This window comes from Polyergus mexicanus, unplaced genomic scaffold (genome assembly GCF_030449975.1).
Source record: "Polyergus mexicanus isolate NDT 795.1 unplaced genomic scaffold, iyPolMexi1.0 SCAF_25, whole genome shotgun sequence".
NCBI lineage: Eukaryota > Metazoa > Arthropoda > Insecta > Hymenoptera > Formicidae > Polyergus > Polyergus mexicanus.
In genome coordinates, this window is record NW_027223345.1 from 1,378,348 (window position 1) to 1,401,713 (window position 23,366).

Consider the following 23,366-nt stretch of genomic DNA (forward strand, 5'->3'; position numbering starts at 1 on the left):
AGTTCATTGATTCAATAGATATAAAAGATATAATTATGTTTCCAGTTTCTCTAATAATATACCAAGTACTTGAAAAATTCAATGTGGATATATATATAAGCGAATTAATTGTATCATTCGAAAACAAAAACTGCTACATTCAACAAAACATGAATTAACAAACATTATTATTATATATTGTAAATATTATTATTTTTATAAATGTATTAATAAATATTTATTCTATTTAACAACGTAACACACAACTCTGAACACAATAATATTATTTTTCACATACCCAAACGAAAAAGCTGGTAAATCATATTAGGATGGGCGCACAAATTGACACTAGCGACAATAGCCGCTTCGCAAATGCCAGATCGAATCATTCTGTAAGCTTCCACCATAGCGAAATGACTCGAGCTACTTGCAGTATCGATATTATACGATGGTCCAGTAACGCCGAGCCAATAAGAAATTCTGTTTGCTATCACGCCTTTATTGCATCCAAGAATGGGTAATCCAGCAATCTATTAACAATTATGTGTGTTATGAAACAATTTTCATATAAATATTTTCCTCATATTTAGCAATAGGTTTGTATACGTATTAATATATTTATACACACACTTTTAGGAACGCGTTTGTTTTATCAATTTCTGATATTAAGTTATTTAGAGAATAACTAATGAATTTAGAGAATAACTACATACCTGAGGTTTGTCGTATACTAATCCTATATATGTATCACAAAAATTTATTGCTGTGATAACGCTTGTATTAGTTCCCTGTAATTCTATTGGATTTATACCCCCATCAATAATCGCTTCATAGGTATGCTCAAGTAACATTCTGCATCCAGGATCAATCACATCAGCTTCTTCGAGCGAAATATTAAAAAATTCTGCGTCAAATTTTTGTATATTATTCATGTTTCCTATTCGAGGAGGCATCTCGACGACATCTGTTAAAATTTAAAATAATTTGGATAAATATAATATTATTATATTGTTAAGTCATGAATAATAAATTATACTAAAATATACTTAATGACATATTTTATATATGTATGTAATTTTATTTATTTATGTAAATTATTTATTTTATATGTGGATTTTTCCAAATAATTTTGAGAAAAAATTTTATTACAGTTGTTCCAACGTTGATGATCGCTCGAACCAAAATCGATTTTATTGAAAAGATTGTCCTGAAATTCTTTTATGTTGTTAGAATTAGGAAATCGTCCGGCAATGCCAGAGATAACTATTTCTTCTTCAGCATCTACGCTGACATACGGATTGAACCGCTTGTTATTTTCCATTTTCCACAAAGTCAAGTCATTCTGAAAAAAGATATCAGAACTTTATTTCAGTGTTACATCAAACGACGCGGTAACGTCGCGACGCCAAGTATATAAAAAAATTTCTTCCGGCTTGTCAATAGTTTTGCCTGTGTACAGGGGCCGCGGTGCTATCAAGTAGCTTATCCGGAGTTTTACGTCTCAGAAACTTTCGATTAAAATTCTTCAGGAATGAAAGCCGTAATCAAAAATCGAACGGCACTTTTCTTATACAATGTGGATGCAAGGTTTCGGTTGCGTCCAATTTGAATAAGATTGGTGCAGTCAATCCTGAGGAAAGATAATCGTATACCTGAATTGATATTTCTTTCAGCTCTAAACAACTCACGTACCTATGCTCGCACGCACACACGCAAAGCAATTTTGTCCCTCAAACGATGTTCACATTGCTCATGTACGATTATTCGCTTGAATATGCAAAATGTTTTAAGAGACAAAATCATATGTGGATGCGTGTATATACGTGTGAGATAATAATAATGTATATTCATATTAAATAATGCTTCGTAATAAAAAAAATCCTTTCTAATGTTTTCTATATTTTGATATTTATTCACTTACACAATTTATATTATTATTGATTATACAGTTTGTATACAGTTTAACATCTATATTAAAATTATACCTTGTAACCGTATATTTCTTTTTAAATTATTTAATTAATAATTATTGATTCGGCGGGCGGTTCTCCGATGCCCACGGTACACCTTCGGCGCGTATTTCGAATATCGATCTCGCAATCCACAAAAATTCCCGGAATCACAAATAAACCAAGTTGGGCGCCAGGTACGGCAGGCCGCACCATTCACGAAAAACGCAACACCAAAAGATAATCGCGCGACCGATAATTAACGCGACGGCAAAATTACGCGGCTATTCAGTATACCTGAAATGGTAGAGGGGGGGGGGGGGTTCGGGGAAGACGGGAGAAATCTTGAGAGTCGAGAACACGGGAGCCAAAATGAGCATTCGGTCGGTTAAAACAAAGATAACAATAATATATTTAAAACGAAAGAAACAAGCGTATAGAGCCGTTCGTATAAATAATAGCCTTTGGTGACAGTAATTATTTTACAGGCGAATAAGATATATTATTTCCACGGAGACCGACACGACCGTGCGCAACAGTATCAAATTACCGGGCGTCTTACGCGCTTTAACTCGACTTTTCGGCCGCGAGGATTTCCGCTGTACGAGACTTAATTAGGCCGCGACAGCTAAAGAAATCTCTCGAATACGCCGGTAACTACTCTACGCACGCTCGTGAATCCGCTTCGATATAATAAAAAATACTAGATTGCACGACTCAAATCGGTCCGTTGGTCCGGCTCGCGGTAAGCCGATATACGTCTCAATAACAATGACGGTGACCTTTGCGTTGAAATGCCTAATCTCTAGCTCGAATGACTCGCAGAAACTAACAGCGGGCTCCAAGACACCCGATAGATTTATTGTACGAAATTTTAGGATTTCGCTTCCTTCTGACTCTAATTTCTTACAATACTCACAAAACACGCGCTAACAATACACAGAAACAATACGGAAACTATCGATAACGACTGTGGTGTACGAGTCGCACGGCGCAATACTTTGCGCGAGTCGGAATATCGATCGCGTGAACGCAAAAATCCCGATAATTCACAACATATTATACAGACAAACGCGAAAATAACACTAATGACTGTCGGCGGCGGCGAAGTGAATAGAGAGAGCCTATTTTACCTAATTCGGATGAGCGACATTTGCCCGTCGGCCGTGCGACTTAATTTACCAAAAATATTCACCAAGTTAATCCACCAAAACGCGTGGCTCGACAACTATTAAGGACGCGACTCATCCGAATTAATTACCTACAATTATTCGGCAACCAAATCGGTCGACGAGTCCCACCGGCAGGAAGTTCTCGGTGCTTCCCTTAATCGGTTCGGTATTTCGCTCGCTCCTGGGAAAACCTGCGTCGTCTCTAAAGGCTCGCCGAACAGTGCCGAGCGAGAGTCCTGCAGGAGACACGTCGGCGCGATAAATCGCTATCGCGCCACTTGTGGCGCTTTCGCGTTACGCAGAGCCGTCCTGCGGTCCTCGCGATCCTTGTTGTCATCACGGCCGTGTTGGTGGGTTCATCGCCCCGGAATTTCCCAGATTTTCTTGTTCGGCTTAAAGGTGTGGGCTTACGGCTGCGCCCGATCGGCTCTCTTCCCTATTTGATGGAATAGGTTCCGGAGAGTCCGCTCGTCGCCCCGTCCTTGGGACTCCCTCGCTTCGTGCGGGTGGAGTGGCCTCCCCTTTGGCCGGATTATTCCGGCCCTCCGCTCTCCTTTCCTGCCGTAAGAAATATACATTACTGGCAGCGATGTTTACTAGCCACCAAAAGTGTCTTTTAATAGTTAACAAATACGACCTGACGTCTCCTGTGTCCTTGGTGTCCTGGACTCCCGCTCTTCTCTCCTCCTCTCCTTCCGCCGGATGGAATCCCGCCGCTCGACCTCGTGCCGACAACCAATTCGCGGGCTCCTCTCGAGCTTACATTTTCGATTTTTCTAACCGAAAGTCAGATCCCGCTGATCTGACCATCGGGCCATTCTCTCCCTAAATTAGGAAGACGCAGGCCCCCGAAAAACCGCCCCCGATCGGGCCATTCGGCCCTTGTGACGGGCGTCCCAAAAACGTCATGTCACAACCTATAAAATACCTATACAGTTTAACTTCTGGATTAAAACTATATCTGTAAAAATAAAATCATATCGTGTTTTAAAATCTGTTGAATGATTGACAATAAGAGATTGCGCATTAAGACACTTCGTGACTGCGTCCGCTCAAATTCATTATAGTATATATAAGCTTTGTAAAAATATATTTACTCTTTATATAATTCCTTTCATAAAAATTTCATTTCTATTAAATAAATCTTTAAAAAAATCACATCCATGTATATACTGTATAATGTGGTAATTTATATTTTTCAGAGAAAATATGAATTTTTACAAAAAGCAGTGACGTCCCACTAAAAAAGACATTACAAAGGTAAAAAAAAATACGCCAAGTACATAAAAAATATTTCAACTTGCGTACGCAACAAAAAGCTTAAAAAATTATTTGCTTCTAAAAAAGTTTATAAAAAAATTTTTTTTTTTAAATAAAAAATTTGATAAATAGCTTATAAAAAATTTTCCTCTAAAAAATAAAAAACTTTAAAAATTAAAAAATAAATATTAAAACGGAACGAAAAGGATTAAAGTTAAAATGACATATAGAAACTTGGCGTGCCCAGGTCGCATTATAAATCATATATTGTATTTTTATTAATATATTGATAATGATTTCTGATAATCTTTTGCAAATTTTTATTTCAGATCGGGCACGCCAAGTTTCTATATGTCACTTTAACTTTAATCCTTTTCGTTCCGGGCCTATCTGATAAAGCTTATGATTAATTTCAAAACAAATCGATCAGTTTGGCAAGGGGCATTTTTAAATTTGAAATTGGGCTCGATGTGATCGAAATTATTGCAATAGGAGTTAAGTAGTTATATGATTTACTATCTGTAATAAAATCTGCAATATAATAGTGTTATTTTATATATTATACAAAATATTAATTTGGAAGGGGAACATAGGTAAACATAATAATGTAATTTTTTAATAAAAATATAATGCATTTTAATTTTCCCCAGAGGATCTATAATATTTCTATAAATGCAAGATTGATTTTATGACAAATACTATTTCAATTTACAAATCTTCTCAAACTGAATTACTCCTAAGTACTTGGCTAATTAATTATTGATTTCATATTTAGTTTTTATTGTTTATTTTTTAGGGATGTACATATATATATGTATTTAGAATAACAGAAAATAAAATTTTAAAAACTGTTTTTGAAACAACGGAAAATTTAGCATAAAATGTATAGAAAAAGAGAATAGTCGTACAATTTTAAATTGCTTATGGTTTTCCAAGTAAATATATATAAAATAAAAGTTTTTTAAAGTTTTCTAATCAATGACTTAATGGTAGTATAACAAGATGGGTTTAATTATTCATAAATTCAACATCATTATTTAAGAATTTGCCGATAAAGAAAAAGTTCTTTCTCTAAAATAAATTATGACTATACAAATGTATCATTATTATGTAAGAATAATTATTAAAAGACATAAAGTGTAGCATTATTATCAAGAAACAAAAAAGATTACCAAATTTTGAATTTTAAGATACAGAAAAGCAGATTTGAACAAAATAATTAGCAGAATAAAAACATAGCACAGATATTTAGAATATTTAAAGCAAAAAGAAGACCGTTAAAACTATAAACTTTATTTCAAGTTTGCTCAAATTGTGCGCACTATATTATGTACATAATTCAGTTATATATAGAAATAATCTTTGAGATCATTTACTCAAAAATTAAAAAATATATTTAGAAAAATTTATACTCACCACGTTCAATTTCTAAATAATTTTTTTTTCTTTTTTAACTAACAGTAACTCTATTAAAAACAGAACTTTATAAGCTTGGCTAATATAATGACAACCTATACCACAGAGCAAAACATGCCATACTATTTGTAAAATCAGATATGAACTGTGTGATAATCAATCATAACAATATAATATATAACAGATTCACTTCCCGGGAAAAAACAGAAATCAATACAATTATACATTCAACTCACTTTACATATTCTGTTAAAGTTCAGCGGTTACGCAATCACAAACGTGCGAGTTAATATATTTTAAAAATTATATTCAATGCGGGATGCATTGTTTGTTCAAACTTATACGCAGTTATAAAACATATGCGCAGTTATAAAAAAATCAAAAGAATACGCAATAAATTTTTTTTGCGTTGAAAATATTAAGTTATTCATTAAATAATATTTTTGGTAACAAATTTTATTGCATTTAAAGCTTTTAATAGTTTTGCACATTTTTCAAAATTATCATATTTTTATTAAATATCTCGTTTGTTAATTATTTTTAAGGAAAAAGATTTAAAAATCATAAAAATTTAAAAATTTAAAAACATATAACGCGTTTAAAGATATATCTATTTATACATACACATGCAGAGTGTGCACGCGCGGTAATAATCGTATCAACATATGCGGATTAAACGCGAGTGGAGATAATTATATGGTCCCGATTAAGAACTGATTAGACAAGCCTTAATTAGTGATCGGATCATGATGAGAGTACATCCGATCAAGATCTGAGATGTTTGGTAACGCAATGCCCCTATCGAGAATTGATCTGAGGATCTTACCGGGAATCTAGTTTATATAATCGAGATTCTTATCGGGTGATTATGAGATATAAGTTTATTCATTATATAACGCAAGTGAATGTAATACAAATAATTTTGATAAAGTTTATATATATTTATATAATCTAGCAATGCATATTGATTTAACATGTTTCATAAATGTAATAAAACGGAACAAACATAAACAAAGTAATACCTTTTAGTACGTACAATCCTTCACATTATTGAACATTATAGAGTTTCGAATATCTCTTTTTGATGGTAAAAAATTATATTTTTTAAAAGAATGCGAGATAACATCTGAAACACCTCAATGAATTTTCATATTCACATTAAGGCATTCCTGAGAAGGTTCTTATTAAATCCCGACCAAAATGACTTCGTTAACTGGTAATAAAAAAAAGTTTATTTGGTCCCGTTCATGCCCTATTCGGGCCAAACCTACTAGACCAAAAGAAAACCTTATCAAGGTACATCGGATATACTTCTACTCGGATAGATCGAGTAGGAAAATTCTGTATTATTCTGCGATTTTTGCAATAATTATAGAGACATTAATTTTAAAACAACTACCAATTCGCGCGAGTACAAGCGCATACCGAGAAGAGACATTTTAGGTCCAATTGCACCGATGTTACTTTGGCTATAAGCAAGCCTTAAAATATTTGGTTTTGGTCTGTAATAATAACCAATATTATTTGGCTTTTGTTTTTAGACTTTAGACTATAATTTAATCATCAATTTACTTATATTTAATAACATTTTTTTTCCATTACTATAATGCATACCTAATCATTGATCAAATTTTATCCTTTATTTTAGCAATCATGTATATGTGTAGTAAAACTACTAATTTTAAGAATCTTGATTCTTAATTATTTGCAATAGAAGATGCAATATAAAAAAGATTATTCATTCATTTAAATTAGCATGTTACACGTGGTATCAAGATTTATCGGATGCACATATTTTTTAAATATTTAAATAAATCAAAGTAAATATGATTCGAAGTAGAGAATGTAATATAAAATACATTATTCATTCAATTTAAATTAGCATGTTACACGTGGAATCACGATTTATAGGATATACGCATTTTGAATATTTAATTAGATCAAAATAAATACAATGATGAAAGAGTATATTTCAATGTTGCAACACGCACTTCTATTGTGTTTCAAGGAAATATTTTAGATCATATATCTTGATTAAATTATAATATGTAAAACTATTATAAATTGTAAAGCATCACGAAATTATATTATTATTTATATGTACATATAAAATATATATCTTATTATTGCATTTGCTGATCGAATCGTTTTAAAGAAATATAGCATCTCGTTGAAAAATGGTAAAAATTGTTTTCTTGTAATAAATGTCGGTAAACCTATGGAAAACTCATCCATATGAAATAATGGATAAGAATACCCAATTCTTATGTATTTTTGCCTCCTGAACACGAATATAAAACTTAAAAATGGCGTTCGAACTCGCAATTCGACGAAAAACGCAAAAATCCAACCAAACGCGAAAATCCAATCTATGTCCGAGGGATGCATTTTTATTGGTAATAATTCATACCTGGAATATAGGTTTGGGTTAGGTTATATCTTCCAGAACTGGTGCCCACTCGTTGGGTGGGGGGGGGGGGGGAAGGGCGAAACCCACTCTATCCATGCATATACTTTACAACGCGACGCAAAGTCCACCCCACAATGTTGCGTGGATGGAAAAGTGTATGCGTAGATGCAGTGGCTTCCATCCTTCCCCCTCCTTTACGGGGGGCTTCCGAAATATAACCCAAACCTATATCCCAGGAGTAAATTATTACTAATAAAAATGCATCCCTCGGACATGAGTTGAATTTTCGAGTTTGGTTGGACTTCTGCGTTTCTCTTCGATTTGCGAATCCGATCGCTATTTTTAAGTTTCATATTCGTGTTCAAGAGGCAAAAATAGATAAGAATTGGGTATTCTTACCCATTATTTCATATAGGTGGGTTTTCCGAAGGTTTACCTAAATGTCATTTATTCATCGAATCAAATAACAATTTAAACAGAAATTTTTCTTATGTTTAATACTTTTTACCTTAATACTTTTCAGAATTCAGAATCAGATTTTTGGAATTATAATATGATTTAAGAATACTTTTATTTGTTTTTCTTTGATTTGTTAAGTAAGTTCAGTTGATTCATAAGATTTACAATATTTATAATTAGTTAAATAATTATAACTATTATAATGTTTTACAAATTATTGAACATTTTAATAAAAGGAATCATATTAATTCACAGTTCCATATAGGTTTCCAACTTCCCATGCGAGGCGAGGTCCACTACATATCACTTTCGGTACGAAACGAGGTCTATTATCGTACTGTTTCACGTAGTTTATATTAAAAAAATAAAAAATATTATTTGAACATAGGTTGTACATATAGTACAATTCTTAATAAGATACAAGCATTTTTATAAATCTTTATATACTATTTAAGGGGATCCAAAAGTGACGAGCGAACTCTGATGAGTTAGCGCAAATTCATCTAAACAAAACTAAAATTGTCGGTATTATCGACACAATTATCGATAATACCGACAATTTTGGTTCTGCTGTTACCGATACTAATATTTATGCATGATTTATGCGTGTTATTAAAAGCAACTTCGCGTTGTATTCAATATTTTTGACAAACCAAAACAAGACAAATGTTTGCTAAACAATTGTTGTCAAAATTAAAGCACACCTTGTCGCAAAGCTTTGGCAAAACGTGATTTTAACATTCTTGGCTATCTGGGTGTATGTATACAGACGTGTCTACCTTTATCACATATTTGAACACAATTTCATATTGTTCATACGGGCTATGTGTCTTCCCATATATCTTCCAAGAGAAATAATATTTGGCTGTGTATATAATTTGTATATATATAATATGTACATAGACGTATACAGATGTATGTGTATGATATATACAATATATCAGGTTAGGTTAGGTTAGATTAGGTTAGGTGCTAACGTGTTGGGAACTAACGCGTTACCGTTACAGTTTTTTTTGGTAACGGATTGGCAACGGTGTTACTTTTCGTTGTCAGTAACGGTAACGGTAACGCCGTTACATTTTTTCAATAATGAGTAACGATTTTAACAGTTACTTTTATCATTACTTTGTTTTTACTAATGGCTCTGGAACATAGAACGCGTCACGCGTTACGCATGATAAGAATGCCATAGCCAATCAATCGTCTCCTTATATTAAAGCCGCAAAGATGTCATCTAAATGATGATACCGTGGAGCATCAACTTCTCTTAAAAATAAATAAAACATTTTGATAAAATTTATTTGATAAAGAAAAGATTGTGATTTACCTTAAGAAATTAAGAATTTATATTATTATATAGTTTATTGTATGGTTTATACATATTATAAATTAATAAAGAAGTATAAAAATGTATAAACTTGGTATTTCTATATTAATATTAAGAATTCATGTATTATATTAGTATTAATTATAATATACTAATTTAATATTATTAGGTGTACAACTTTGCTTCCGCCGTTTTTTTTCCGAAATTCGAGGCTTTATTGTAAAAAAACTGGTTATACATTTATGATTCAAAGTATTGTTCATCGCTGGCCACTTTTTGACTTTGACTCAAGTCTTCATTAAGTAATGCCTCCAATTCTGCATCTTCGAAAACCTTCTCTCTTCCACCGCTATGCCCGGTCTTCGACGTGAAAATCACCATTCTTGAAGCGTTGAAACCACTCACGACACCTTCTTTCACTAATAGCGGCTTCACCATAAATATTTGAGAGCATTCGATGAGCTTCAACCGCAGATTTCTTCATATTGAAGCAGAAAATTAAAACCTCCCGCAAATGACGAGAATTTGGCTCGTAAACTGACATTTTCAATCGAGAATAACTTTATGATGCGGACACAAATCGACTAATGTTTCTATGGGGTTATGTTGACAGATGCCCAAGTTTATTGCATGACGTCTATGATCTATTTATTTCGACCACTACTTACCGCTAAAGCCATCTATAGGAAAACGGAAGCAAAGTTGTACATCTAATACATATAATATATGTATCTGCATATTAAAGATAATATAGTTTATACAAAAAGAGTGTACGTATATATATGTTTATGTGTGTAATAAATCATGTTTATAAATTAATGATATATATATATATATATATATATATTGTGACGTGACGTTTTTGGGACGTCCGTCACAAGGGCCGAATGGCCCGATCGGGGGCGGTTTTTCGGGGGCCTGCGTCTTCCTAATTTAGGGAGAGAGCGGCCCGATGGTCAGATCAGCGCGATCTGACTTTCGGGTGGAAGAATCGCAAATGTAAGCTCGAGATGAGCCCGCGAGTTAGTTGTCGGCACGAGGTCGAGCGGCGGGATCCCATCCGGCGGAAGGAGAGGAAGGAGAGGAAGAGAGAAGAGAGACGGCCAAGAGCGGGAGTCCAGGACACAGGAGACATCAGGTCGTAGTCTTTCAATATTAAGTACATTCCTGGTGGCTAATATACCTCGCTACCGATAATTTAATATTACTAAGACAGGGACAGAAGCGAAGGACCGGAAGGAACCGGCCGAAGGGGCGGCCACTCCACCCGCGCGAAGCGAGGGAGTCCCAAGGACGGAGCGGCGGGAGGATTCTTCACCATGGACCTATCTTTCAAAATAGGAGAGAGAACCGCTCGGACGCTGCCGAAGTTCCGCATCTGCCGGTCAGACAACAACGGATTTAGGAAATTTCGGGGCGAGGATCCACCAACACGGCCGTGATGACAACAAGGATCGCGAGGACCGCAGGACGGCCCTGCGTAACGCGAAAGCGCCACAAGTGGCGCGATAGCGATTTATCGCGCCGACGTGTCTCCTGCAGGACTCTCGCTCGGCACTGTTCGGCGAGCCGTTAGAGAGGACGCAGGCTTTTCCAGGAGCGAGCGAAAGACCGAACCGCTTAAGAGAAGCACCGAGAACTTCCGGCCGGTGGGACGAGCGTCGTCGACCCGATTTTGTTGCCGAATAACTGTAGGTAATTAATTCGGATGAGTCGCGCCCTAAATAGTTGTCGAGCCACGCGTTTTAGTGGATTAATTTGGTGAATATTTTTGGTAAATTAAGTCGCACGGCCGACGGGCACATGTCGCTCATCCGAATTAGATAAAATAGGCTCTCTCTATTCACTTCGCTGCCGCCGACAGTCATTAGTGTTATTTTCGCGTTAGTCTGTATAATACGTTGTAAATTATCGGGATTTTTGCGTTCACGCGATCGATATTCCGACTCGCGCAAAGTATTGCGCCGCACGACTCGTACACCACTGTCGTTATCGATAGTTTCCGTATTGTTTCTGTGTATTGTTAGCGCGTGTTTGTAAGTATTGTAAGAAATTAGAGTCAGGAGGAAGCGAAATCCTAAAAATTCGTACAAGAAATCTATCGGGTGTCTTTGAGCCCGCTATTAGTTTCCGCGAGTCATTCGAGCTAGAGATTAGGCATTTCAACGCAAAGGTCACCGTCATTGTTATCGAGACATATATCGGCTTACCGCGAGCCGGACCAACGGACCGATTTGAGTCGCGTAATCTAGTATTTTCTATTATATCGAAGCGGATTCACGAGCGTGCGTAAAGTAGTTACCGGCGTATTCGAGAGATTTCTTTAGCTGTCGCGGCCTAATTAAGTCTCGTACGGCGGAAATCCTCGCGGCCGAAGAGTCGAGTTAAAGCGCGTAAGACGCCCGGTAATTTGATACTGTTGCGCACGGTCGTGCCGATCTCCGCGGAGATAATATATCTTATTCGCCTGTAACATACTTACTGTCATTCCAAGCTATTATTTATACGAACTACTCTATACTCTTGTTTCTTTCATTTTAAATATATTATTGTTATCTTTGTTTTAACCGACCGAATGCTCATTTTGGCTCCCATGTTCTCGACTCTCAAGATTTCTCCCGTCTTCCCCGAACCCCCCCCCTCTACCATTTCGGGTATACTGAATAGCCGCGGAATTTTGCCGCCGCGTTAATTATCGATCGCGCGATTATTTTTGGTGTTGCGTTTTTCGTGAATGGTGCGGCCTGCCGTACCTGGCGCCCAACTTAGTTTATTTGTGATTCCGGGAATTTTTGTGGATCGCGAGATCGATATTCGGAATACGCGCCGAAGGTGTACCGTGGGCATCGGAGAACCGCCCGCCGCATAGATAATTATTAATTAAATAATTTTAAAAGAAATATACGGTTACAAATTGGCGCCCAACGTGGGGCGCACACGAAAACGGGAAGCAAGAGGTCGAGATCGACGGAGCTTTTGAAATAATATTGAGCAGTATTATATTTGTGTATGGAAAGGAATTTTTTTTGTCTGTAAGGAGAACAGCTCCTACCATTATTTGAAGCGACGATTAGATGATTGACGGCATGTCGAGCATTTCCTTGTAGTTATCAAAGCCTGAATAATTTTTCACGGATTTAACGTGAAAATTTGTATTATTTCCTTGGAGTACTTTAGTAACCAGTATATGGAATATTTATTTGAATTGTTTGAAGAGAAATATTATTTCTGGCTTTTGTATTTAATTTCTTTTGTTGTCGGGCTACGTGGCAGTTTTCTTTTGAAAAGAATATTCACCTTATACGACTTGCGGTGTTGATATTTTGAGATCGGTGTGCCCGTGCCTAAGAATAATACAGATAATATTTTGAATCGAAATTGATTGTGTTTGCTCGACATCGCCGATCACATTTATCTTGCTTATTTTATTATGTTTAATATTTATATGATGTGTCTCGCTATTTATCTATATTGAAATGTTATCTATTATGAATGTTGGAAAGTTTCTTCTGTATATTTGTGCTAATCATATTTTTTTCAGTTTTGTTGCGAGTAGCCACATTTGGCTATTAATTATAATAATTACCAGCGGGTAAATTAGTAATAGGGGGAATCCGTGAAGTTTCGGACATTGGGCTTTCGTGTAACTATCGAATAGTATCGAGACGGAGAATTTCCGTTATTTGGCTGCTTCTGAGATTCGTTCGTTCGAGAATCGTGTTGGGTGACCGCGTATAGTTGACGGTTACAATAGACGTACGTTTTTGTTTTTTGGTTGGGCTAACTATTGCGTAGTTGTCGTGTGTGTCGGGTGCCTAAGCGGTTTGCGCCCTAGGGGATTCGCGTATACCCGGATAAAATTTTTGGCTGTCGCGTAATTAGGCTTAGGGAATTCGTTGCACGGTTTTTCATATTGAATAATTAAACGAAAACGGTTTCCGAGATGGATTCGGTGGATACGCTTACACGCGAATGGGTCTATAAACTCTCGATGGAGCAACTCCGGCGAGAGCTGACAAAGCGTGGTCAAGACCCGGAGGGTACCGTATCCGCGTTACGGTCGCGCCTAATTAAATTCGAGAGTGACGCATGGCAGGGGGGTGATTTTCCCCGCGCCGCGACGCCCACGAAGGGCCCGTCCGAGTTACCGGGCCCGGGGCAGGAGGCGTCCGCGCGACCCGATAGCCCGATCGAGATGGGCTTTAGATTGGCCGACGACGGGGAGGCCGATGCGGGAGGGGCGCGCCTCCGGCCACCGCGGGTAGATTTACCGCCCCACGGGGCCGAGCCACGAGGGCCCGTACGCGCTACCTCGTCGGCCCTCGACGCGTATCAGCTGATGCGTCGGTGGAATTTACAATTTTCGGGTGCGCGCGGTAGTGACGCGGAGGCATTCCTCACACATATAGAGGAGGGACGCGCTTTAGTTCCCGTTAACGACCACGAAATATTCAAGTGCATCCCGTTCTTTTTATCGGGCATCGCACTGTATTGGTACCGTAACGAGCGCAGACAGTGGCGTAATTGGCGGGAGTTTGAGTCGGCATGGCGTGCGCGATTCGGTAACCCAGACTTCCAATTCGCGTTGCGGGATGAGATTATACGCCGCACGCAGGGGGAACACGAGCCCATTGCAGATTTTCTGACGTGTATAAGGGCATTGTTTGAACGATTAAGACCCCCGTGGAGTCTAGACGAGCAGTTAAATTATGCGCATCGGAATATGCTGCCGCATTTACAGATCGCTGTACACCGACGCGATATATACGATTTCCATTCGCTGGAAAACTTAGTCTCACGAGTGGAACGTAGTTATGAGGCAGTAAACCAATATCGAGCGCCGCCACCGCCGGAACAATCGATTTTTCCGGATCTCGCATATCGCCCGCCGCGTAAGACTCACAGAAACCCGATCGCTCTAGCAGCCGCGGGGTTTGAGGAGACGACGCCGAAAATAGGGAATGGCGCGAAAAATCGAGCGCGGGGAAGTACCAACGCGCCCGCCACCGCTTCGGTTGCCGCTGCGAGTCCGCCGAGCTCCTCAACTGCGGTAAAATCCGCCAATTCCTCCAACCCTAGTTCTGGTTCGAACACCAAGTGCTGGAATTGCGGAAAAATCGGGCATTTCGCGAGAGAATGCGAAGAAAGAAAACGCGTTCATTGTTATCGGTGTGGCAAACCGAGCGTTACCGTACGAACGTGTCCGGCGTGTGCGGGAAACGAGGAGGGGAGTCGATAAAACGGGCCTCAACGACTCCCAAAATCTTAAAGGTGGGCCCCGTCACACCCGAAGGCCGGGAAGCCTCAAGTCTCTCGTATACTGCGCTTAATCCCGTAAAGTCTTTAGGGTTGCCGTCACTTTGTTATTTCGAGATCTTTATACACGGCGAACCGTTAAGAGCATTAGTCGATTCAGGATCGAATCGTACGATCCTTGGGGCCGACGGTATACGAATAATACAGCAGTTAGGGGTGCCGACGCGTAAAAATTATGTTACGCGGATTCGCACGGCCAACGGACAACTAGCGGAGGTACGGGAAGAGGTGGATGTCCCGTTTACATTGAAAGATCAGAGTCGCCTGATTTCGACTTGTTTGTTGCCGGATTTAGCAGTCTCGTGTATTGTAGGGATGGATTTTTTGTGTAAGTTCGGTATTGGACTAGACTTCGCGACGACCGAGTGGTCCTTTGCGAAGAAGCCCGCGGTGAGGTATAATTTTGAGTCACAGAGCGATGCGCCAATCGTGTACAGTGGACTCCCTGATTTAACGCCCTCACAGACCGAACAATTGGAAAAATTTTTAAGGGGTAGAATTCCGGAAACGGTCGCTAACCCCGGTGTCACTTCTCTAACAGAGCATGAAATAGATGTCGGGCCGAACCGACCTATTAAACAAAGGTGTTATTTAGTTTCGCCTAAAGTACAGGAAGCGATTCGTGATGAAGTCGATAAGATGTTAGGTGCCGGTATTATAGAACCTTCGTATAGTGAATGGTCGAATCCGATCGTGATGGTGAAAAAGCCGAACGGAAAATATAGATTTTGCTTAGATTTCCGAAAAGTAAATAGTGTTTCGAAAAAGGACGCGTATCCGCTGCCAAATATGAATGGTATATTAGACAAGTTAAGATCAGCTCGGTATATTTCCACGATTGATTTAAGCCAGGCGTACTTCCAAATACCCCTGGCAAAGGGAAGTCGGGAAATCACTGCCTTTAGCGTCCCGGGGAAAGGCTTATATCACTTCACGCGGATGCCATATGGATTAACGGGAGCGCCCGCGACTTTCCAGCGCTTATTAGATAAAATAATCGGGCCGGAGATGGAGCCTCACGCGTTCGCATATCTCGACGATATCGTGATAGTAACGCCAACTTTTGAAGAACATTTAGAATGGCTCGAGCGCGTACTAACGAAGATCTTTGCGGCCGGTCTCACGATAAATCCGGAGAAGTGTGAGTTTTGTCGCTCGCAGGTTCGATATCTTGGATTTGTCGTACAACGAGACGGGCTTATGGTAGACACGGACAAGGTTCAGCCAATACTGGACTATCCGGCTCCGCGCAATATCAAGCAAGTACGTAGATTTTTGGGCATGTCGTCTTGGTATCGTCGGTTTATACCACAGTTCGCAACCATTAGCGAACCGATAACCCGGCTTTTGAAAAAGGGTCAGCGCTGGGAGTGGGGGGATGCACAGTGTCGCGCTTTTGAGAAAATTCGGTCACACTTAGTTACCGCACCTACGTTATCGTGTCCGGATTTTAACGTTCCGTTTGTTTTGCAGACAGACGCGAGTTCGGTGGGAATAGGAGCCGTGTTAACCCAAAAGATAGGTGGGACCGAACATGTCGTAGCTTTCGCGAGTCGAGCTCTAGCAGACCCCGAGAAAAAGTACTCGGTTACAGAACAAGAGTGTTTAGCGGTCGTATGGGCCATTAAGAAGTTTAGGCCGTATTTAGAGGGATACAAATTTACGGTCGTGACAGACCACAGTAGCTTACGTTGGCTACATAATCTTAAAAATCCGACGGGCAGGCTCGCGAGATGGGCTCTAGAACTTTTGGAGTACGATTATGAAATAGTCCATCGTAAAGGTGCATTGCATCACGTACCGGATGCGTTATCACGTATGTATGAGAAGGACACCGAGGTGAAAATAATGGTTGCCGTAGAAGCAGACATTATCGCGAATACGACCGATGCTTGGTATCGTAAGCGTTGCGGAGAGGTCGCGAACGGACCTCGACGTTTTACCGATTGGCGAATAGTAGATAACCAATTATATTATTGCAGGCCCAAAGCTATTGTATCGGATATTGTGGAGGACTTAGATCGATGGAAACTAGTACTGCCGAAGGAATTGAGGGAAACAGCGCTTAGAGAGGCACACGACACACCGCAGTCGGGACATTTAGGGGTGGAGAAGACATTCCACCGACTAGCAGTCGCGTATTATTGGCCGAATATGTTTCGGGATACCGCGAAGTACGTTAGGCAATGCGACGTTTGCCAACGTACTAAGGTCGAGCAAGCCAACCCGGTGGGTCTCATGGGTCACCGCGTAGTGGAAGGCCTATGGATCATGGTGGCTGCCGACATAATGGGTCCGTTTCCGAAAAGCAAGGCGGGTTTTGCGTACGTTTTAGTAGTGCAAGATCTATTCACAAAGTGGATGGAATGTTTTGCGTTAAGGGCCGCTAACGGCAAGAAAATTTGTGAGGCTTTGAGAGAAGTCATCTCGCGTTGGGGTACGCCAAAATTTTTGCTGACGGATAACGGCACGGAATTCGCAAATCAGACGTTGCGAACGTTTTCGGAGGAACACGGGATAACCCACACGACAATTTCGCCATACCACCCGCAGGCTAATCTAGTAGAGCGCGTCAATAGGGTCTTGAAGACCATGATAGTTGCCTTTTTAGAGAGAGATCATAGGGAATGGGATGAGCATTTGCGAGATTTTCGATTCGCGTATAACACCGCTCACCATTCATCTATCGGCACGTCACCGGCGCTTTTAAATCTCGGACGGGAACTAACACCGATACAATCGATACGCGAGCGATGCGCGAACGTTGGGAAGGTGGAACCGCGCGATCCGGCGGAATGGTCCGAGAGAATGCGAAAAATGCAGGCTTTGCACGATTGGGTGAAGGAAAATCTCGAGCGAGCCTATCAGAAGCAGTTTACTTATTATAATTTGAGACATCGCGATGTTGTGTATAATCTTGGAGATCTAGTGCTGAAAAGGCAGCATGTGTTGTCATCTGCGACGCATAATATTGCGGCCAAATTGGCACCGAAATTTCACGGCCCCTTTAGAATTAATAAAATATTGTCGAACGTGGTGTACGAGCTCGCGGATTTGGGGGGAAATATCGTGGGTAAAACGCACGCAAAAGACCTCAAATCCTATCACCTTTCACCCCATAGATAGCTGCCGACGGCCTCCCTTCTTCCCCCCCCCCCGCCCAGCAGACAGGCGAAACTGTAAGCTGAGAGAGTAAAACCGGAGATTGAGGGATGGAAAACGGGTGTTATGTTTATGACCATCCTAACTCCCTCCTCCTTGGTCCGGCGAGGTCTCTTTTTGTGGAATGCGTGCGCTCCTTTCTGTTTTGTCGGCTGAATGCTTTCGGTTGGTGGACGTGGCGGTGAGTTGTTGGAGAGAAGATCGGGACAAAGGCTCGAATGTTTTTTTCCGGCTCGGATTGGTGATTACGGAGAAGTTGGTGGCTGTCGACGCTCGTCGCCAGCCGAGACCTCCTCGGTCCTCTCCTGGGAAGGGGGAATTGTGACGTGACGTTTTTGGGACGTCCGTCACAAGGGCCGAATGGCCCGATCGGGGGCGGTTTTTCGGGGGCCTGCGTCTTCCTAATTTAGGGAGAGAGCGGCCCGATGGTCAGATCAGCGCGATCTGACTTTCGGGTGGAAGAATCGCAAATGTAAGCTCGAGATGAGCCCGCGAGTTAGTTGTCGGCACGAGGTCGAGCGGCGGGATCCCATCCGGCGGAAGGAGAGGAAGGAGAGGAAGAGAGAAGAGAGACGGCCAAGAGCGGGAGTCCAGGACACAGGAGACATCAGGTCGTAGTCTTTCAATATTAAGTACATTCCTGGTGGCTAATATACCTCGCTACCGATAATTTAATATTACTAAGACAGGGACAGAAGCGAAGGACCGGAAGGAACCGGCCGAAGGGGCGGCCACTCCACCCGCGCGAAGCGAGGGAGTCCCAAGGACGGAGCGGCGGGAGGATTCTTCACCATGGACCTATCTTTCAAAATAGGAGAGAGAACCGCTCGGACGCTGCCGAAATTCCGCATCTGCCGGTCAGACAACAACGGATTTAGGAAATTTCGGGGCGAGGATCCACCAACACGGCCGTGATGACAACAAGGATCGCGAGGACCGCAGGACGGCCCTGCGTAACGCGAAAGCGCCACAAGTGGCGCGATAGCGATTTATCGCGCCGACGTGTCTCCTGCAGGACTCTCGCTCGGCACTGTTCGGCGAGCCGTTAGAGAGGACGCAGGCTTTTCCAGGAGCGAGCGAAAGACCGAACCGCTTAAGAGAAGCACCGAGAACTTCCGGCCGGTGGGACGAGCGTCGTCGACCCGATTTTGTTGCCGAATAACTGTAGGTAATTAATTCGGATGAGTCGCGCCCTAAATAGTTGTCGAGCCACGCGTTTTAGTGGATTAATTTGGTGAATATTTTTGGTAAATTAAGTCGCACGGCCGACGGGCACATGTCGCTCATCCGAATTAGATAAAATAGGCTCTCTCTATTCACTTCGCTGCCGCCGACAGTCATTAGTGTTATTTTCGCGTTAGTCTGTATAATACGTTGTAAATTATCGGGATTTTTGCGTTCACGCGATCGATATTCCGACTCGCGCAAAGTATTGCGCCGCACGACTCGTACACCACTGTCGTTATCGATAGTTTCCGTATTGTTTCTGTGTATTGTTAGCGCGTGTTTGTAAGTATTGTAAGAAATTAGAGTCAGGAGGAAGCGAAATCCTAAAAATTCGTACAAGAAATCTATCGGGTGTCTTTGAGCCCGCTATTAGTTTCCGCGAGTCATTCGAGCTAGAGATTAGGCATTTCAACGCAAAGGTCACCGTCATTGTTATCGAGACATATATCGGCTTACCGCGAGCCGGACCAACGGACCGATTTGAGTCGCGTAATCTAGTATTTTCTATTATATCGAAGCGGATTCACGAGCGTGCGTAAAGTAGTTACCGGCGTATTCGAGAGATTTCTTTAGCTGTCGCGGCCTAATTAAGTCTCGTACGGCGGAAATCCTCGCGGCCGAAGAGTCGAGTTAAAGCGCGTAAGACGCCCGGTAATTTGATACTGTTGCGCACGGTCGTGCCGATCTCCGCGGAGATAATATATCTTATTCGCCTGTAACATACTTACTGTCATTCCAGGCTATTATTTATACGAACTACTCTATACTCTTGTTTCTTTCATTTTAAATATATTATTGTTATCTTTGTTTTAACCGACCGAATGCTCATTTTGGCTCCCGTGTTCTCGACTCTCAAGATTTCTCCCGTCTTCCCCGAACCCCCCCCCCTCTACCATTTCGGGTATACTGAATAGCCGCGGAATTTTGCCGTCGCGTTAATTATCGATCGCGCGATTATTTTTGATGTTGCGTTTTTCGTGAATGGTGCGGCCTGCCGTACCTGGCGCCCAACTTAGTTTATTTGTGATTCCGGGAATTTTTGTGGATCGCGAGATCGATATTCGGAATACGCGCCGAAGGTGTACCGTGGGAATCGGAGAACCGCCCGCCGCATAGATAATTATTAATTAAATAATTTTAAAAGAAATATACGGTTACAATATATATATATATATACAGGATGTCCCATTTTAAAGGACCCACTCAAATACCTCAGAAACATTGCGTTAAATCGAAAAATGTTTCAAACAAAAAATGGGTGGCTTCAAGTGGGCCATAAGATGGTGATAATGATTTGACCTGCGAAAATTATTTGAAGGTCATGTGAAGGTCAACTTTAAAATCTTAAATGGAAACTCCCATCTTTTAGTATTCTTGTAGCTGACATCGAGAGCTTTCCAAAACACTATAATAAAGTGTTTTTTTATTAAGTACTTTTTGAGTTATTTTATATTTTAATCTGACATATTTTGATATAAAAAATTAAATACCTCGTAAAATATTTAGTTTTTGATAATTTTACCGTAATACTTCTATGTACAGAATAATGAGACAAATCAATTAGTATAAAAAAAAAATTGTTTTTAAGAAAATTATTTACAATGTATTTTTTTAAACAATTATTTGTTTTGTTTGGCACTAATTAATTTGTCTTATTATTCTGTACACAGAAGTATTACGGTAAAATTATCGAAAACTGAATATTTTACGACATATTTTATTTTTTATATCAAAATATGTCAGATTAAAATATAAAAGAACTCAAAAAGTATTTAATGAAAAAATACTTTATTATAGTGTTTTGGAAAGCTCTCGATATCAGCTACAAGAATACTAAATAAAAAGTGGGGATTTCCATTTAAGATTTTAAAGTTGACCTTCACATGACCTTCAAATGATTTTCCAAGGTCAAATCATTGTCACCATCTTATGGCCCCCTTGAAGCCACACAACTTTTGTTTGAAACATTTTTCAATTTAACGCAGTGTTTCTGAGATATTTGAGTGGGTCCTTTAAAATGGGACACCCTGTATATAGCATTTTAACAAATACTTACCATTTCTGTTTGTAAAAAGTTGTTAGCTTCGTATTATCATCAATAATACCATCATATTTTATATTCAAAATGTAACGTCCCGGTGATATCTGATATATAAAAAAAATCTCGAAACTTTCATTCGTATCATTATAAAAATATTTTACCGGATAAACAATTATTTCCTTATTGTACACGTGAAATCTTGGTGGATTATCAGTCACAATTATATCATTTATACATTTACTTTTTGAATACAATGTTAAATATTGTGTTGGTACAAGAATCTTAATGCTAATATTGCATTCGCTGTAGAAAATATTTAGCTCGATATTTGGTACAGTAAGTTGGACATTATAATGCTCTGATATTATATTGTTAAGATTGAGTAAATGTTTTTCATATAATTCAATATGGGCACCAGTTAGAAAAGCTTTCGCAGCAATAAATGTTAAACAGCTATTTAACAATAGTTTTAGGAATACCATATTAATTTTTGCCTCAGATACCTGCTGAAATATTCCTTTGTTAGAAAGAGAACAAATAAGAAAACTAAACTTAGCACAGAACTTTCTTCCTTACCAAATTCATCTAATTGAGATAATATTTTCGATATATATATATATATCATTTATAAAATAAGCTTATATTTAGTTATAACGAAAATTTAAACAAATTATAACTATTAATTTAAAAATTGAAAACTTTTCAGCTTTAATGGAAAACCATATTGAATTTGCAACAAAGAAATTATATAATTCAATATATTATTTTATACATATTTTGAAAGTTACACGTTGTTTTGTTCCGCATGTATCTGTCCTATATGATCGATACAATTCTTAGTTTATTTATTTTATGTTATATATACGTTTGGTCGTTACTTTAGTGAGATTAAAGGTATCCAAACTTTAATACATCTTTTCATAAATAAATTGAATCAAATTAATTATTTTCTTAATTATTTCCTCAATTTTTCTTATTTTTATATTTATCACAATATATATATATATATATATATATATATATATATATATATATTATATTTAACAACATATTTTAATATTTATACTAATTTATATTTTAACATTTATACTATATGTACAATAACATATATTGTATATTTAACTATATGTTGTTATTATATAGTTATTTTGTATTTTTAATGTATTATTAAATAGCAAATAAACACCTTTTTAACATTATATTTAATCTCTGTGATGTAAAATAAATGTAATCTTAAATATATGCCAGTAGTATCAATTTCTAATAGTAATCAATTTCTGATAGTACCTCTAATGTAAAATAAATACAAATCTTAAAAAGATTTTAAGCCTAGATATTTAAACACGTATGAGAGAGAGAGAAAGAGAAGAAGAAAAGGAAGAAGATAGAAGTGTTTGATTTCTAATAACTCACCCTATATATTGAGACACATGTACCGAATTGTATGCAGATATATGTATACGTCTCTTTGTGATAATTAATTGGAATAAATCGGTGCACTACTATCTATGTGATCTCTACGATTTTACCATCCCAAAAGATTATCAAAGACTAACAGTGTTTGGTATACGACATTACAATAAATAGGTACGTTATGTCAACAACTTCTAAAATCGTTAATACGTATCTTGTTGATCAATCAAAGTTC

At 38.9% G+C, this 23,366-nt stretch overlaps 1 protein-coding gene across 1 annotated transcript in view; it reads right to left on the reverse strand.

The window, feature by feature from the left end:
- Positions 1-23,366, reverse strand: part of LOC138943234 (fatty acid synthase-like) — a 112,626-nt gene that overhangs the window by 48,693 nt on the left and 40,567 nt on the right. Inside the window, exons 7-9 of the mRNA XM_070313843.1 lie at positions 1,129-1,321; positions 693-943; positions 278-509 (exon numbers count right to left, since the gene is read on the reverse strand). Of these exons, the coding sequence (XP_070169944.1) occupies positions 278-509; positions 693-943; positions 1,129-1,321 (676 nt within the window). The remainder of the gene's footprint in view (positions 1-277; positions 510-692; positions 944-1,128; positions 1,322-23,366) is intronic.